This window comes from Neltuma alba, unplaced genomic scaffold, assembly GCF_004799145.2.
Source record: "Neltuma alba isolate B1F8T4 unplaced genomic scaffold, ASM479914v2 tig00011902_pilon, whole genome shotgun sequence".
Lineage (NCBI taxonomy): Eukaryota > Viridiplantae > Streptophyta > Magnoliopsida > Fabales > Fabaceae > Neltuma > Neltuma alba.
The window spans coordinates 512022-531139 of NW_021636500.1; the positions used below are offsets into that span (position 1 = coordinate 512022).

At 32.6% G+C, this 19118-nt stretch overlaps 1 protein-coding gene across 1 annotated transcript; it reads right to left on the reverse strand.

Moving 5' to 3' along the window:
- Positions 1 to 232: 232 nt before the first annotated feature.
- On the reverse strand, positions 233 to 3768 carry LOC114719294 (DNA-directed RNA polymerase V subunit 5C-like). Its single transcript, XM_028904772.1, has 4 exons — positions 3472 to 3768; positions 1810 to 1986; positions 1004 to 1117; positions 233 to 358 (listed from the first exon to the last, which is right to left on the reverse strand). Exons 1-4 carry the CDS (start codon positions 3766 to 3768, stop codon positions 233 to 235), a joined length of 714 nt encoding a protein of 237 aa, XP_028760605.1.
- Between the last annotated feature and the right edge of the window lie 15350 nt (positions 3769 to 19118).

Sequence of the window (19118 nt, forward strand, 5' to 3'; positions counted from 1 at the left end):
CTGTATTTGAATATCTTTTCAAGAAATCCATGGTTTTCACACTTATAATTATAGGGCACTTCTATCTATTAACATCTATTCTTTTAGGAGCGTTCTTAAAATCATGGACAACTATGCAAATTGCCAGGTGACAAGATAAGGATCATTTCATAGCAGTACCTAATTTGTTCAGATTTGTCCTGATGAATCTGGTTCTTATAGTAGCATAAGACATCGTAGTGCAATAGAGATATTAAACTACGCAACGATAAGTTTCAAAGGACTCAAGGCGCCCAACAGTGTGACTGATCCTGACTACTTGTCCTTTCTCCAGCCCATAGTAACGTGCCATCCCATCAGTTTCTAGCAAGCATGGGAGCTGATATACACAACCAAAATTGTAAGTTAAATGAGGTCATAAAATGACTCCACTTGTACAGGGATATCAGAAAAAATAAAAATCCCGAACAATATACTAATATAAAATCTGTTAAGAGTCACATTGTTCACGTTATGAACAAAATGTCTCATTCTTTAGATTTCATACAATGCACAAGTCTCACTTAGTTCTTAAAGTAGAAGAAGATCTATGTTCCATGCAATGCAGAACTGTATTGCCTTTGTCCATCAGCCAAGCAATATATTTAATTAAACTATATTGTCTTTGTCCATCAGAGGGGCAATTATTTATATATTTTTTCATTAAACTAGCTGTTAAGTCTGCTTATCCTTGTATTACTTTATCCTGTGCATCAAGATGATGTAACATGGGATTTATTGAATTATCAAACAGAGGACCCCTCGTTCAATGAACCAATATTACTGAAGTGCATGCCAGTTCAATGTTTTCATTAAATATATACTCCCTTAAAAATTTCAACCTTACTGCTACTTTATATTTCTACATTTTGCAGTTTATTATAGTAGTGGAACTTACAATAGAGCAAGCAAATAACAAGGGCGCACTTGTGCTTCCTAAACAGGCAATTCAATTAGTACAAACGCAGGTAGACATAGATTATACCTGCTTCGCTTCCATTTTGTACTTCTCGAGCAATTTTTCCTTCTCATCTGTAGTCAATACCTCATACTTAGGTTGTAATGTATGCTTTGAGATATTCACCAGCAAGTCATGGATCTATAAATAATGTCATTTGTTTAAAAGAATAATATGTTGAAGTGTCAAGGGTACAAAATATTCGAGACAAAAAACTTTCAAACAAAAGCAGAATAATGAAACAGAAGGCATGGGATGTTAATTAATTAAGCGTGTGAATGCTGTTCAATCCATGCATATAAAAAATGCAACCATATATGTGGAGAATTCTCCAAGACTGAGTAAATGAATGGGGCACACAATTTCTTATCGGATCTGCTCATCGGGTCTCAGAAATCAGTTTGTTAATTGCCCTCAAAAGGAACGTCTAAGTAAATGAAAGTCAGTGCCGGTCAAAAAAAGTAAATGAAAGTCAAGGTAAAACCTATAGCTAGCCAAAATAGCAGAGCACAGAAGGACTTTGGCAACCTGTAATTATTCTAGCGAGTAACCGCACTTCTCGAAGTCAAGTTAGTATCGTCAGGCCCGAAATAACCTCAAAAAAATTTGGCTATCATGCCATCACATTCTTGCAGCCCTAGAAAGCATCCAACTCAAAATATTCATCACTGAAGTGGGCAAAATGGACAAAGAGAATCTCCTTGCTTTTCTCGCCTCGAAACCAACATTAAGATTCACCACTAAATTAGAATTCACAGAAATCTTGACAACATGTAAATATTACACCACCCTTCAGAATGATTGGTTAACATAATTTGGAATCTGTAACTTACTTTAAAAATCTCAACCCTAAATGGCCATTTTTGCAGTTCTTTTCCTGCATAGGTAGTCATTTTGCTTTGCAGAACCAGTATGAGCCGACTTAATCTTTCTTGATTCATAATCTTACCATACAGAAGACGAACGGTTTCAACTTTGACATCAGCAGTTCCCAGAAAGATAACCAGCACCTGCACAAAAAGTATTAAGCTAAGGTACATCGATAACAAGGAGAATCTTAAAGGCATGTCAATTGTATACTAGTAGATAGTTAAATAAAGTTCTCACCAAAAAATTATCAAAGTTTATCCACAAAGGTATATATTATAATACTGGAAAAAAATATATGGTACAACTAATGAGGCATGGCAAAATTTTCTTTATCCCTTAAAACAAGTACAATCATCTAATAAATATCTCTTTTTCAGATGTGCGATTCACCATAAATGTGTATTGTTATCCATATTGAAAATGTTTCAGGAACACGGCTCAAATGCAGGATAGCTAAAGATCAAATATATAGCAGCAAAACCTGCAAGTGACATTTCTCTCTTTCGATACGTTAAGCGACCAAATTACTGTTCTTGCTACATTTTCGGTTATAGATCCAGAGGATAACTCTTTTTTTTTTTTTAAATAAAAATGTGGTGGTGGGGGGGGGGGAGAGTCGAAGCTGATTCTATGTACTACTATAAATATTTTTCCATCACTAAATACAAAACAGAGAAATATATTTAAGGTTAAAAGAATATAAATCACACTGCAAATTATGGGAAACTCGTTTAAATATGGCGGAATGTTAGGTTTCTTTGAAGATGCGAAACGTTTTGCTATAACCACCCAGGATGGCGGCGGAGAAAACGGATAAATACCCTGGATTCACTATTTTACTTAATCAAGAAAATCAATTGCATAACATAAAAAGACAACCAACCAGAAGAGTTAAAAGATTAACAAGTCCATCGTGTTCAATGCTGGTTCAAGAGGGATGACACAGTAATTGGCAGAATTTAACAGGCACAAGAAGACACCAAGGTCCCTTTTTTATGCAATTTCAGTAATATGACTCCTAAGACAGATTAGCAACGATTTATTATAATCTATGAATAAATCCAATGTTATGCCTTCCACCTCTTCCATGGAGACGAGATCATGCGTTGCCCTGCTTCAGAAAATACACACAGAGCAAAAACAAACAAGCGATTGAAAAGACCTTTTTGGGCTAGTAAATATATACACGCAAAATAAAACAGAAATATGCTGTTACTTTGATTTATTTGCAAATTCCTTTCATTTAACATATGGAAATAAAAATTTTCCTGGTCATCAGGTCCTCGACTATCATTTTTAACAATATAAACCATTATATACAATTCCCGTTAGCTTCTTAAAGGAAGATTTCTTTTCAGACTCTTCAACGTCTTCAATGTACAACTGGCATTGTGGTAACCCAAGAAAGGAAAGACGACGAAGTGTGATTTGAAGTTGAGAAGACAATAACAAAACATCATTTCGAAACAGAGTAGTTGATGGTTTTTTTTTTCCTTTTTTGTTTTTCGAAGTTCAGAAAAAAGAGCGATGCATGCATTTCTTCATAAGGAAAAAATAAAGCCACATCCTTTTCTTCAGTAATCGAAACAAAGAATTGTTAATATGTTAGTCATTTGAGTACAGACCTTGCTCGATGGATTAGAGCGGAGAGAAACGCAGATACGGAGGCTATCGACGTTCGGCTGTTGACCGAAAACACGACGGAAATCATCGAGAGAGCGGGTGAGTTCCGAACCGGGCACATCATAACCACGATCTCGAAGCATTTCACACACCGTCCGGCGAGCGTAGAAGTACCTAGAGCTCTCCACGCTCCCTTGGTCAACGAAATCAATAATGCAGTAGTTCCTGTTTCCACTGCCGCCTTCTGCGGCGGCCTTGCCGCTTCCGTTTCCGTTTTTGTCACAGGTGAAGGTCGCCATTCTCGCTCGCTGTGGTAACGTTTGCGAGAGCTCAGTGAGTGAGGCGGTGAGCGAGTGCGCGAGCTTCAGGTTCGTACATCCAAAGGGAGGGAATATGGAATGGTACAGTAAGCGACGATACTGCAGCGTAGTGCCTTTCGCGTGAGTCTCTCTCCACGGCACGACACGTGTCTCAGCATTTGTTTTTAACACCTCTTGCAAAAACAAAATAACCTAAATATAACAACTAGAAATTCATTTTTTTAAAGTAGTCTACATGATTATTATAGATATTAAAAGTCTTTTATTTTAATGTATATAATTAATAAGAGTATTTAAGAAAAAATAATATCTATTTATTATAGATAACTCTACTAATTTTTTTTAATGTTTATAAATTATGGGAGCTAGTAAAATATAGTCTACCTATCAAGGAGATAATGGCGTTTTATACTGGGATTCCTTTTTTATTTTTTAAGAGAATTATTTTTAAGTAATGTATAAATCCGAAAATTTTGTGATTATGGTAATTGATACTCCCTCCGTTCCTTATTATAAGAGACATTTGGTGCTTATGGCATGTTCCTATATATAAGAGACACTTAAAAGTTGTCTCTACTTTTTTGTGTTGATTTCTTATTTTACCCATATTTATTGTCTCCAATTCACACGCTTTCTCCCTCTCACTTCTTTTTCTTTCAATAATTTAATTGTTCTTTCTCATACTCTATCTCCTTATTAATGAGGGTATTTTTGAGAAAAAAATTATATTTTTTACACATTGATTATTCTTAACTAATTTTAACTACTTTTTTTATCAACGTAATTCGGTTATTCGTCTCTTATAATAAGAAACGGAGGGAGTACTTGTTAAATTAAAGTTTGTCGATACTTTTCACAGTATTCAAGAAGAATCTTAAAGTGATTATCATATTAATTAAAGCTTGTTAAAAATTAAAGATAACATATTCAGAAATTTCTAAAAATTATGGGCTGAATTCAGAAATTTATCATTTATGACTTTAATAAATATTGATGTGTCATTTCATATTAGAATCATCATGATTCATTATTTAAGAATGTTTCAGCAGTAAATAAAAACGATAATGATAAAAAAAGTAAAAAAAAATAAGGTGCTAAAAATCATTGTCTGGTCTAAAGTTTAAAGATAAAATCGTAGTGAATTATTACAAGTGAATTAAAAATTAAAAGATTGATTTTTTAAAAAAAAAATTAAAATTATTGTACTGTTCTGTGTTCTTTGATTGTGAGGTCCAGCATGCGAGTTTGATCCCGCATGATGAAATTTCCTTGTTCTTATTTCTCAGCTAATTAGTTGGAAGATTCCTTGTGAAAATTTTCACTTCTTAATCTTATTATAATCTTTGGTGGGGATTCCCATACTAGTTTACTTGTGGTTTATTAGTACTATTAGCAAGCGGCTTTAAACTTAAGGTCTACATCCTCACATTTTAGGTCATAATAATTTATCCAATTGTGTTCAGAAATATTTAATCTATATTCCTATTTACATAGATAACTTTATATTTTGTATTTTGGTTTGAGATTGAGATTGGGCTAATATAATTTTTAGTCCCTCAAATATGTTTTTATTTTGATTTTCGTTCCTCAATTTTCAAATAATAGGTTTTGATCTTGAAAAGGTATAATGATCTAAATTTTTATTGGATTATAAGAACTAATATTTTAAATGAAAAGAAATTTGAAGAATCAAAAATTATAGTGTGTAACTTAAAAAATCAAATTAAAATGAAAATAAAATTGAAGGAACATAATTTATATTAACCTTTTGAGATTTCATATTGTAAAACTGAGACTTCATATCCTTCTCATAGCCCCTTGCTCTGCTTATATAACTTATTTTTTTTTGTTTTCACCAGGTATTCATTGGAGCGAGCCAAATGACTAATTCATCGGATACTGTCGGGCCCAAGATGAGGACAACCCTCCCAGGCACACTTGCTCCATTCTCATCCCTCCAGGAATCGAACCCAAGGGGAGATGGTTAAGGGACACAACTCCCTTACTAGTTGTGCTAGCACTCGCTGGTTGCTTATATAACTTTCATTCTTCAAATTATGATAGAGGTTTTTTTTTCCCAGAGTGGGCCAAAAAAGGCATGGACTGGGAACGGAATAAATGGGCCCAAAAGGACCACCCACTTAGTTTTCTTTGTTTTCGGCGTTTTTTGCCCTCTTCTGTAACCCAAAAAAAAAAAAGTTATATGAGCCGAAAAAAGAAATTTGCACCGGCTATAAGAAGATGGTGGGTGGATTTTACGAAGTTTCTTCTTCTTCCTTTTGGTCATCATTTCAGACTCATTGTGACCGAGGATCTTCTCTTCTACTGCTCTCTTGTTCTGTGTTTTCTTATGCGTATTACGTATAGCTTGGAGCTCTTTTTGGGCAAAATGATATACACAGTAAACAACATTACCAACATATTACATAATAAAACTTATTTACTCAAATACTACAGTCAAAATCGTTCTTACCTTTTTGGCAACCGTGAGTTTGAGATATTCTGAATTATTTTTTTAAAAAAAATTTAAATTAAAAAGTGGCAGAATACTCCTGCCACCTATTTCATAAGTTAAAAATCCTCCCCATTCCCTGAAAATTGGGGGCAGGTTTAGGGAGGGGGTGAGGATTTCTAGCCTATAAAATAGATGGCATGCCACCTTTTTTATTAAAAAAATTTCAAAAAATAATAATGCAGAACCCATTGTAGCAAATAACAAGTTTCATGTCATTTCAAAATCGTAATTGTCAAGAACAATTTACGATTTTGACTATAATATTTGGGTAACTAATTTTTTTCGTACTACTACCTCCGATCCTAATTATAAGACCAGTTGACTAATTTGAGGAGATTAAGGAAGTAAGTTGAGTTAATTATTTGTCCTCAATAGGTGCTGTCTTTCTTAAAATATCCTTGCTCATCAAATGCATTGACTAGAACTATCATTGTTAGAAGGGCTACTTGGAAAAATATATATATAAATATGAGAAACAATGTGGATTGGGATTTTATATTTAGGACCAAAATAAAAATCAAACAGGATCTTATATTAAAGGCCGGAGGTAGTATGTTGATAATATTGTTTATTGTGTATGGCATTTTGCTCGCAAAGACTTAGCTTGTCTTTTACTATGTTTAGACCTATCAAATGTAAATAAGGTTGGAAATTTTCATTAGAAATGACTCAATATTATTACATGGTGTTGAAGGTGTTCTACTATCTAGCAATATTTTGTAGAACTCATGACAAATGCTGCTTCCATTGAAAGATATGGCTTTTATGAAACAACATCAATTATCCTATAATTCCTTCTTCTTCTTTTTTGGCCAACGATCCTATGATTCTTCTCACCATAATCGAAATGAGGTTGCCATTATTGCAGTGAAGAATTATTCTTGTCTTGACCGTATTAAGGCTAAAATTGATGTTATTAATTGTCAATTAGGGTTAAGTAATAAGCCTTCGTTTTCAAATACTTCAAGCTAAGTCATTCATCCACCATCTTCTCATTGTCGCCTCTACTTATATAACTTCAAACTATTTAACATCAAAAGAAAATTTATTAGTAGCAATAAAAATTTTAAAATTACCTTTATTAATAATGTTAAATGTATTGGGCCGTGGGTATTAGACATCTGCCCATTTATTTGTGTGGCTCTGTACGGTTCAATATTATGTCAAGTGTGGTTGTATTTTGAGTAGCTTATAAATAGAAGATTTACTAGTCAATATGGGTTGACTAAGTTTAATATTTCATCTCTTAGTCTCTAGTTTTCATGATATCAGAGTCAGATTGCAATACTGGGACTTGTGATTTATGGGGTCGTACTTGGAAAATAGTTGACTCTCCAAGAGTAAGCATGATTCCAATGATAATATTGATAGATACAAAGCAAGACTTGTGGCAAAGGATTATAATCAGAAGAAGGGAGAGATTACTTTGAAACCCTTTTCCCCGTTGTTAAAATGGCAACTATGCGGACTTTCTGAGACTTGCAATGACATATGGTGGGCATCTCTTTCAAATGGTTATCAACAATGTATTTCTACAAGGTGACTTGCATGAGGAAGTATTTATAAAAGTCCCACAAAGATTTGATTTTTTGAAGAAAAGAAAACAAAGTTTGCAGACTTAATAAATCCTTACATGGACTCAAACAAGCATCTCGTCAATGGAATGCTAAACTTACGACACTTTAATTCGATGGGGTTGAGATAAAGTAAATATGACTATTCCTTATTTATTAAACAAAACAATGGTGAGATAACCTTGTCTTGGCTTATGTAGATGATTTAGTTATTGCTAGGAATAATATGCAGTAAATAAATGAAGTAAAGGCACATTTGCATCATAGATTCAAAATCAAAGATCTAGGACAACTTAAATACTTCTTAGGTCTTGAGTTGGCCAGGTTGTAAAACCCTTTACTTTAAAAACGTCAGAACTCATCACAAAGTCACTACTATGGTAGAAAAGGAAAGTTGTTAATACGAGCTACCATAGTAGAAGGAAAATTTCATATTTTTAGAAATTGACTTTCAAACTCGAGTCAACCCGATAGACGTTGCATGCAACTAAAATAATCCATTCATATTTACTACTGGGCCTCCGAGCCTCCGGCCCGGGTAACAAAACACATCCACAACAGCCCATATAAACGATTCCCAACCAAATAATCCAAAGTTCATAAAACACTAGCAATGGCCTCCGGCCAACCAAAATAAGGAGATACATTCTCTCCAGTTTACAACAAGGCCGGGTAATCAAATATATTAAAAAGCAGTCCTAAATGTGGCAATATATACTAGCCATACATATACAAATGCTAGAGGCCTAAAGCTAACCAAGCTCAAGCCTCCGCGTCTCTTCCCGAAGGCGCACGCCTAGAACCTTCACCTGAAAACATTGTAAACCACAGGGTGAGACTAAGTCCCAGTAACCAACCTTTCCAATACTAGGTACTACTAAATAGGTGCTCGTGAGGTGTCAAGTGGGGCAGTTCACAAATAATATAATGATAGCCACAATAATTCATGCAAGCGCAATGATGCAATCCCATCAACCAAATCCCTCACTTTGGGGGATGTTCAGGAGCCGAAGCCGGCCTATCCCTCACTATGGGGGACGTAAGGAGCCATAAAGGGCCTATCCCTCACTCTGGGGGACGTAGGGAGCCAAAAGGCCTATCCCTCACTATGGGGGACGTATTGAGCCAACCATCATGCATTAATGGAGGCCTTACCATGTGGTAGTAACAGACAAAACTCTCACCAATTTCCCAATTAATGCATCATGCTCAAATCATAATCAAGAGTAATAATTATTTCACAATTAACCTCATTCAGTGGCATATCTTTCACAATTCCACAAATTCATTCATCATAAATCCAAACCCCACAAAACGGTTTTCCATTTTTATATACAACATATAGTTCGAACACAATTACTATTTGGAGCACAAAACACAAATCTACTCACAATACCACAGAAGCAAGTACTAAGGATTGGAAAGTGGTTACCTCTCGCCTGAGCAAGGAATAACAAACCAATGATGTGGCCCCGTGCACCACCAAGACTCACAACCGGTCTACACAAGCACACAAACACGCAACCAACATATATTAGCTTTCAAACTAATAATATGGCCAAAACAACACTTGGGGACACAAAATTCCTATCTCCCATCAAAACTCTTCCCAACTCAAAGGGTATAACTATCAAAACAACACTCCAAAGTCCTCAAAGTCTATTAAAACATCAAGTCTCTCTCCAAGCATCAATTAGAGTTCAAACCTCAAGGACCCACTATAGGAATTCAACCTCCAACATCCCATTTGAGCAATTAAGGTTCTAACAACAATTCTAAACCGATTAAACATCCAATTTAACCCTCCTTAACATAACCCAATTCACAAAACTCAAAATCAATCTCTACATTATCATCCTCAATCCTAAATCATCCAATTCCATAAACCCTAACTCCAAAAACTCAAGATTCTTTAAATCCAAGAAAACTACACCGATTAAATACTTAAACTAACCCAATGCAATCAATTAAACTCAAAACAATCGGTCAAAAACCTCAGTTCCATCATAACTTAGAAAAACCTAGAGTTCCACTAAAAATCCTCAGAAATTCCAAGTAATTCTAAGAAAGAAAGAAGATTAGAGGTTAAAATCACTTACTTGAGGTAATAGATCCTTAGAAATGTCTTTCCCAAGCCTCAAAACCGAAACCCTAGCAGAGCTCCTCTCTCCTCCTTCAAATTTTCTAATTTTCGTACAACTGAACCCTCCAGCGACTATATAGAATCGCGACCTTTCGCCGCGGCGAACTCCATCTTCGCTGCGGCGAACTAATCCCGAGAGGGATTACTCGCCTGAAAACCTGACTTCGCCGCGGCGAAAGCTTCCCGAGAGGAAACTCTCGCTCGCCCAGAAGAACTTCGCCGCGGCGTGCCCTTACCTTCGCCGCGGTGAAACCTTCCCGAAAGGGAAGCCTCGCTCACCAGAACAACTTCGCCGCGGCGTCCCCTAGACTTCGCCGCGGCCAAACCTTCCCGAGAAAACACTCCCCTCTGAAACTCTCGGTGCGCCGCGGCGAACATACCCTGAGAGGGGTACGTTCACCTATTCCTCCAACAAACCTCAAATCCAACCCAAACACCAAGATCAAGATTAAATCACTAATCTATCCTCAAAATCAACCCAAAAGAGGCTATTAAGACCCGATAAAATTCAGGATGTTACACAGGTCATCCTAAAGAATCATTCTTGGTCAAAGCAAATACACTCTGGACTTGATTTCTGATATGGGATAGAGTAGTACAAGGCCCTTAAAGGTGCCTATGGAACATAGTACCAGGTTGAGCCTTACAGGACTGGCAACAAGCAAGAATGTGCAAAGCCAAAATAAGAAGAAGTCATTCAAACAAGAGGATCCTCTCATTCAAGAGTCGAGCATGTACAAGAGACTTATAGGTAAGTTGTGTTATCATACGATTACAAGACCTGACATTCGTTTTACTGTGCAGGCTTTAAGTCAATATATAAGTGCTCCTAGAAAGTCCCACATGGCAGCAGCTATTAGAGTAGTGAGATATCTTAAAGAAAATCTTGGCCTAGGTGTTCTTTTGGGAAATTCCAAGCAAAATAGATTGGAATGCTATGTTGACTCGGATCGAGCTGCATGCCATGACACAAGGAGGTCTATTACTGGCTACATAATTAAATATGATGGGTCCTTATGTGCTAGAAATATAAGAAACAGCACACAATGTCAAAGTTTTCTGTAGAGGCTGAGTACAAAGCATTGAGCACAGCAACTTTAGAGCTTGTTTGTTGACTAGGATGCTTAAAGACCTTAATATGGGAGATCCGGGACATGTTAAAGTGTTTTTTTGTCATAGCAAAGGAACTATCCACATAGCAAGCAACCCAATCTTTCATAAAAGAACAAAGCACAGTGAGATAGACGGCCACTTCGTTAAAGAAAAGTTACAATAGTGTTATAAAGCTACATCACTTGTCCTCTAAAGAGCAAATGGCATATTTGCCTACAAAACCTCTTGGCAGAGAAGATTATGAAATATTACTCAGTAAGTTGGGTACCACAAATCTATATGGCATTCCACTTGAAGAGACTGTCAAGTGTATTGGGCTGTGGGTATTGGGCCACTGCCCATGTACTCCTGTGAATATGTACAGTAAGTATCATGTTAAATGTGGTTGTGTTTTGAATAGCTTATAAATAGAAGATTTACCAGTCAACACTGGTTGAATGTGTTTTTGTCCCTTAGCCTCTGATTTTCAAGTAGCAATAGAAATTATTTTAAAATTTATACAAACTACTGTCATATTGAAATTTTGGCCCCATAAAAAAAAAAAAAGTAGGTAATGTGGCAGTTGACCAACTGTTATCGAATTCATGAGATCACGATGATATTTATGTGGTTGGTTTGAAAAAAAATTATTGAAGTTGACGGAGGGTGTGATAACTGATAAGCAATCTCAATTATTCATGTGCTATTGATTTGGCCAAAAAAAAAAGTGCTATTGAGACAATCCTAAAATAACTTATGCGTTATCAAATGACCAATAATCTGGAAAAAAAAATTGCAGCTAATTAGTCTAATCATTTTACTATTAAAAGATCAAAAAAAAAATCCAACAATCAGTTTTGCTTTTTTTTTAAACAGCTTATAATAAAGAGTCTTATGCTTTTCACAATACACATTTTTTTAAGCTACTTATAATAAGGGTAGGCACTGGAGGATCAGGTGACATCCAACTTAGACGAGAGCATTTTATGTCATTAAGTTACAATGAAATAAGCATTTTTCATGGTATGCCTTTGATTTTGATGAGAGAGAATAACCAAATTCTAGTTTTTTCCTTCTATTTTAATTTTTAATGTATCTTTTTTCTGTAAATTTTGCATATAATATATGCATCGAATGGTCTTGATGTAATTTGTTGACAAATGAGTGGAATTTAAGGTATTTTTCCTTGCCCACATTGGCCTTCCAATTTTGAAAGATTTCCCTAAATATTGAATATTTATGAAAAGCTCCAATCCTAAATATGAGAACTAATTTTGTAGTTTATTTTAGTTCCAAATATAATACTACTTCTACTTATTATATCTTATTATAAGATTCAATTTTTTGAAATGGTTTGTCTTTATTTATAAGATTCCTGTTAGATCTGTCTAAATAATAAATGTATTTTTACCTACTTTATCTTCAATTAATATACTCTGTCTCATTATCTTTTTTCCCCCCATACATTCTCTCCCATTTTTTCTCACTTATACCTACCCACTTATAAATAAGGGTATAATTGAGAAAAAAAAGTACATTTCTAATATATTTATTATTTTTAATTAATTTTAACAGTTTTTTTAAACCATATAATGTAGTTAATTGGATCTTATAATGATGGACGGAGAGATTACTTCTTAATATCAAATTTAGTTTGTAGTTCAAATTCAAATTGAATTATAAATTACATCTTATATTAATGACCAAAGTTAATAATTAATACTTAATTCATTTCGTCTTTTAAATTTATACTCCTCTCGTCCTATTTATAATGCATTTTCAACATATTTCACACAGACGAAGAAAAACCTTAATAACTCTCTATTAAAATATAGCAATTTTTCAACTCTATCCCTATTTAATATATACATCTTAAAAAAATATCTACACTATAATAAATAAAACATAATTTAATGAAATGATTTATATACGGAACCAACAAAAAATTTCTTTCTCTATCCTGTAAATAGAATCAGAAAAGTGCTTTTTCTCAAACTATCCCTGTGTAAATGGTAAAAAAGTTTTTATCAAGAGATGGTTTCAATATAAATGATAATTAAAGAGGGTATTTAAAAAAAAAATACTAGCATACAACTTTGCCATATATATAACTAACTAAAACTTATTTTTTGATTTGCTTGCCCACTTCGGCCAAATATGAAATAAGGAAGTTCTATCACCTGATCTTTGAGAATCAGCTAGAAGCCATGGCTCCTCGATGTTTTGAATAGTTTGAAATTTTAATTATATTTTATTTTCTCGAAAAATATAAAAAAAAAACTCATCTAAGTGTCCAAAATTTGAAAAGCCGTCCTTATCTTAGTGTATTTTTCATGCACCATACCTTTGTCTGTTTTTTTTAAGGAAAATTTGTGAATCATTACGTTGGAGCAAAAGAAGCCGTTTGAAATGAAAAGTGAAATGTTGCTTTCAGTGGTTCCAAATCGACATAAATAAGGGACATGTAAGAGCATTGTCCTATTTAAGAGAGGCAACAATTTAAAATACAAAGTCACTTTCTAAATAATTAAATATTAAAACTCCGAGAGAAGATGATAACCCGTGACTTCCATTATTAACGGCGTCCCCAGCCTATGGGCTTTCGTCCCCACGCTACTTACTTATTAATTTCTTATATATTCAAAATTAAATTACATGACCAATAAGAATTCGATCTAGTAGAAAAAATTAATTATTTTATAATATGATGGACTAAAGTTTGAATTCATGTTGAGAGAAGTGCTCCCATTTAGTTTTAATAATACCTCAAATAGAAATACTTTCGATAAATTTCTATGATATGAATATTTGTTGATAAAACATAATTTTTTAAATAAAATACCACCTCCACTTTTTAATATAAGATATACTACCTCTTGTCATAATTATAAGATTTTGTTTATAATCTATAAATAAAGTCTTATAATTAATAACATAGGTAGTACTTAACAAATTTAAACAGATTAAGAAAACTAGTTGAATTAGTTATTTCGTCAAAAATATGCGTTACATTCTTTAAAATAGCATCTTAAATTATTTGCACTGAAATTGTCTCTTAATATAAACTCTCTTGACATGTGCATTAATATGAACAATATGGAAAAAATATATAAGTATGAGAAACAACATAGATTAAAATTCTATATGTAAAACTAAATTTTACTTTTAACTAGTTTTTATATTAAGAATCAGAAGTAATAAAATATAAACATCTTAATTTAAATTGAAATTATCATCATTCATGGCATGTTACTTCATTAGGTTCTTAATATAATAGCTACTTAATTAATTTGGATAAATTAAATAAGTCAAATAAATAAGCTAATTATAACAAATGCAACATGATTTATATAAAATGATTTATATGTTAGCTTATAAGTTAAGAAAATTAGTTTGAAAAAAGATAATAAATATAAGAGATAAAATTAATTAATATATATTATATTTAAAACCAAATCCAACCTATTAACTAGTTTTTATGTTAGAAAATAAAGGGAATACTGTACTACCTCATATTCACAATATAAGTCGTTTTTAAAAGAGTGGATCAGCTCAAAATAAAAGTCATTTGAAGAATAATTGATACTTATTTGTCAATGCTGTCCCTGAAATTAATATTTAATGCGACTCCTTATATTTTTCCTTTTTCACATCCTCATCAGGTCATTTAATATAGGTAAAATTGAAAAAATATTTTAATTTGAGACAGATTTAATGAGTTAATTATTATTTATTGTTTCTAATGAATTTGTTAAAGTGAGTTATATTATTCACTAAAAAAAGTCACTTACAGTATAAAAGAGACTAACTAAAATTATAGTACCAATATAAAAACATACACTGTTTAGTGGGTCTTTGCATATACTCTCTCTGTCACTTTTTATAAATAACTTTAGACTCTATTACGTAGATAAAAAAATTAGTTAAAGATAATAAATAGATAAAAATCAGGATTTTTTCCCCAAAATACTCTTATTTATAAGAGGAAAGAGCATAAGAAAGATGATAAAAAAATTATTATAATAAAAATATTATGAAAGAGAGAGAATATATGATGGAGATAGATGATAATTTAGGAAATAAGATAATAAATATACTAGGTATTAAAATCAATAATTAATTGGGATAAAATAGAAAATTTGCTACAAAAAATTTGCAAATGTTACTTATATTTAGAGATAAGAGGAGGATGGTAGTTATTGATTATAAAAAAAGATGGAGGGAGTAACTTCTAACTAAGAAATGCATTTACCATAAACCTCATTTGCCCAAATCACCGTTTAGTTATAAAGGACCATTTTCAAAGGTTGTTAAACGGACCTATAAGTCTAGGGGTTACTCTTGGACTTTTTTTTTTCGGGGTGGGGGGAAGAGAGTTACTCTTGAGTTTCTTTTAATAAAGAGACATATTATATATATATATTTTTAAAAAAAAGGTCATACGACTAAAGTAGGTATTCTGAATATAGACGATTGGGGAATGAATAAAACATCAATTTTGTGGATGAATGAGTGGAAAAAGGTTTAAGCAGAAAGTTGACATCCTTTCCTAGATGCTATTATAATTAGAATGGATAAGAAGGCTATAAAGCAAAATATTCTTGCACATAACGATATTGATGTAGTTCAGGGGTGCAGAGAATGTTAGAGCAACTTGAGTAATCTAGAACAGGATCAATCTCAAACAAGAGATGCATAGAGTATGAGAATTAGAAGGTCGTTTCATCCATATGAGTGTCTGAATTTTATCATGATCAAAGAAAATTGTAACAACACAAGATGTATGCCTTCGGATTTTAACATTTCTCATGTAAATAGTCAAGCCTTGTTCTGACGTAAGAATGTTGTGAATATCACATCTTGATTATATAGAGGTATAGATTGTATTTATTGAATTAGAATTGAAAGAAAACCTTTGCCATTGACAAATCTTTGCGAGGTACTCCTCCGATCCTTAATATAGGACCCAATTGTTGAGTTGGTTTTGGTTTTAAATATAAGACCTATTTCTCATATTTATCAATTTTCTCTAAATTACCCCTATAGATATTCTCTAAACTATAATCAAGTAGAAAAGGGAGAAAGGTATTAAAAAAGATGATCATGGTGTTTTAGGAAAAACATGTCACATTTCTTATAATTAACTAACTTACCTAACTTCCTTAATCTAATCAAATTAGTCAAATGGGTCTTATATTAAGGACCGAAGGAGTATTTGTTTTGGTTTGTTGATGAATCTTGTGTGAAGAGCCTCATTTCGCTTAGTCCATGTGAGATTTAGTAAGATGATGATACCTTTTAATTTTTTTAAGTTGCCATTAGAACATGAATCCCATTGCAATAATTAATTCTTTTATCACATTTCATTTTGACAAATATACTTTCAATAAACAAACTTTTAACAAATTCAAAACTTAATACATTAGTTAGGGGTGCTGATGACATAAGATGAAATTGAGATAGGTCAGTCTTGGTCATGTCAGAGACGGGTGTGTCCCATCCTATTTTTATTTCGAGGGCGTCTTGATCCTGAACAAGATAAGATAAGACCGGTGTAGAATATTTTTTAAGAAAAAATTGGACATGAAAACTTATTTGGATAGATAGTCACCGTATTCTCAATAATAAAATAAACCCATGCTAAACATACAATTAAAAAACGAATTTTCAACAAAATCAATTGTTGAAGGCAAATTGATAAGTTTCAAAATAAGATAATGCACAGATTTTAGCCACCATGTGAAGCACAAAAGTAAACTCACACATCCAAAGCTTTGCCTCTTTTTTTAATGCGAAACGAAACCAAAAACCCATAAAGGAAAAGAAATAGCGAGAAGCTTTGCTTTTTGCGAAATGCGAAAGAGGTAAAGATGAGAAGAGAAGAAAGAAATTAAGGAGAGTAATTAGAGTGAGGAGAGAAAGGTGTGAGGCAAAAAATGATTAATCAATCACCAGGAGACATTAAAGCCACCCATGGAGAGAGTCGCCTCTGCCTTTCGTTGAGGTGCCATATCATAAGCATAGAGGACTGAGACAGGAGCAAGATTGTGGGCATCCAGGAGGAAGAGTGATTAGCCTAAAAGAGGCAACTGCGAGCAGGGGATAATGCATTTCTGAGTTATTTTTGTGGTGGGACAATGTGTTTAAAAATAAATTAATACTCCTCCAGTCCTTAATATAAGACCTATTTAACTAATTTGATTAGATTAAGGAAGTTAGGTAAGTTAGTTAATTATAAGAAAAGTGACATGTTTTTCCTAAAACACCATAATCATCTTTCTTAATACCCCATCTCCCTCTTCTACTTGATTATGGTTGAGGGAGTATCTATAAGGGTAATTTAGAGAAAATTGATAAATATGAGAAATGAGTCTTATATTTAGGACCAAAACCAACTCAAGAATTGGGTCCTATATTAAGGACCGGAGGAGTAATTATATTTAAAAATAATCATATTTAAGACAAGACTGGGACGTATCGCTAGCCCCCCATCTGCTTCTTTTATGATAATTTCAAGTATTCTTTGACTTTTTTTTTCAAAGTCCTTTTTATTTTTTTCTCGTGGTATTTTTTTGCTATCGGTCTCTCACCAGCATTGAGCTTTGGATGAAATTTACCGGATTGAAACTGCATTACCAAATAACCTAACTTGAACAGCATTGAGCTATCGGTCTCTTTTTCATCTCATCTCAACAAATTTTGAGATGACCTCATCCCGGTAGGACGGATCGGAGCGGGACCCACTAGAACAGTCCAAACATTAGTGACCAGCATACAACACTGGCAACAAAAATAGTAGTGTGGGCTCGTTTTATTGGGTTTTTAATAATGGCTCTTGAATTTTTTTCCATTTCCCTTTTTTTTAATTATTACCTCTCTCTTCTTAAAACAAGGAAGATGAGTAGTTATTTAAATATTATTCAAAAGTTAACATTATTTATTGTGCTTTTATTGTTTAGGGTAAAGAATGGGATTGTACTTTATTTTTCTCTTTGACATTTGAATCCAGTGAGTTTTCAAAATTTTTTTACTACCGCAAATGAGTTTCAAATTTAAAATGAGCTAGGAAGATAAAAGTCACCCTCTACACCAATGAGCTTAATAAGATATTTTCTTTTTCCATTGAAAAATATTCAAGAGTGGGTCCACCAGCTAATGTTGCTGTTGTCTTCTTCTTTGTAGTCAAATTTCAGAAATTTAATTTTATAATATTGAAAGGTGACCTATAATTTCCTAAAATTAAATACGATTGATCAACTCATACTAATTGTTTGCTTTTCATTAATTTTTCTTAAAATATTAGATTAATTGAATATTTTCAGTTTTTTGAATTATTTTAAATTTATTGTTCTTTAATTAATTTCTTTTTTTTGAAAATCTAATATTAATGTAATATTAATCATTATTAACAATTTTATATAATATATTTTGAATCTCATTCTTATTTTCATTTTTTATTACGAAAATTTTATTATTTTTTAAGTGAAATTTTTTATTATCTATACTCTATGCTAATAAATAATTTTTATTTTTTTAAAAATAATTTTATCGTAAATTATAACATGCTTATATTATTTTTAAAATTAAGATAAATCTGTATTAATAATTATATGTTATATATTTTCAATCTCATGATTATTTTTACTTTAAATTATAAATATTTATACCTTTTTTACTTCTTACTATCATTATCCTTATTTTTCATAATTAATTTTCTAATTTTATTAATATTTTATTTTCTTATTTAATATATTTAATAGAGTACTGAATCACTAAAATATCAGATTCTAATTTATTTTCTGACCACACTTTTATATTTATTTATTATGCTTAGTTGAATATTAGACGGCATTAAAATGTGAATGCGATGACTTGACTGAGTTTAATTTTCTTGCATAAACCTTGTTTTGAAGTTTGAACATAAAAAGCGCAAGCAGCCGTTTTTCTCTTTTATTTTCTCGAGAAAAGCCTCTCTCCTCCTTCGCCTCTTTCATACGCTCCCCTC

What these genes read in the sequence shown, in the direction of transcription:
- LOC114719294 (XM_028904772.1), bottom strand. Translation starts at nt 3,768, where the DNA reads ATGGCGACCTTCACCTGTGACAAAAACGGAAACGGAAGCGGCAAGGCC. An exon ending in GCTCTAATCCATCGAGCAAG is followed by an intron (nt 1,987 to 3,471) that starts GTCTGTACTCAA and finishes CTTTTTGTGCAG; the next exon opens with GTGCTGGTTATCTTTCTGGG. An exon ending in TTAGGGTTGAGATTTTTAAA is followed by an intron (nt 1,118 to 1,809) that starts GTAAGTTACAGA and finishes CATTATTTATAG; the next exon opens with ATCCATGACTTGCTGGTGAA.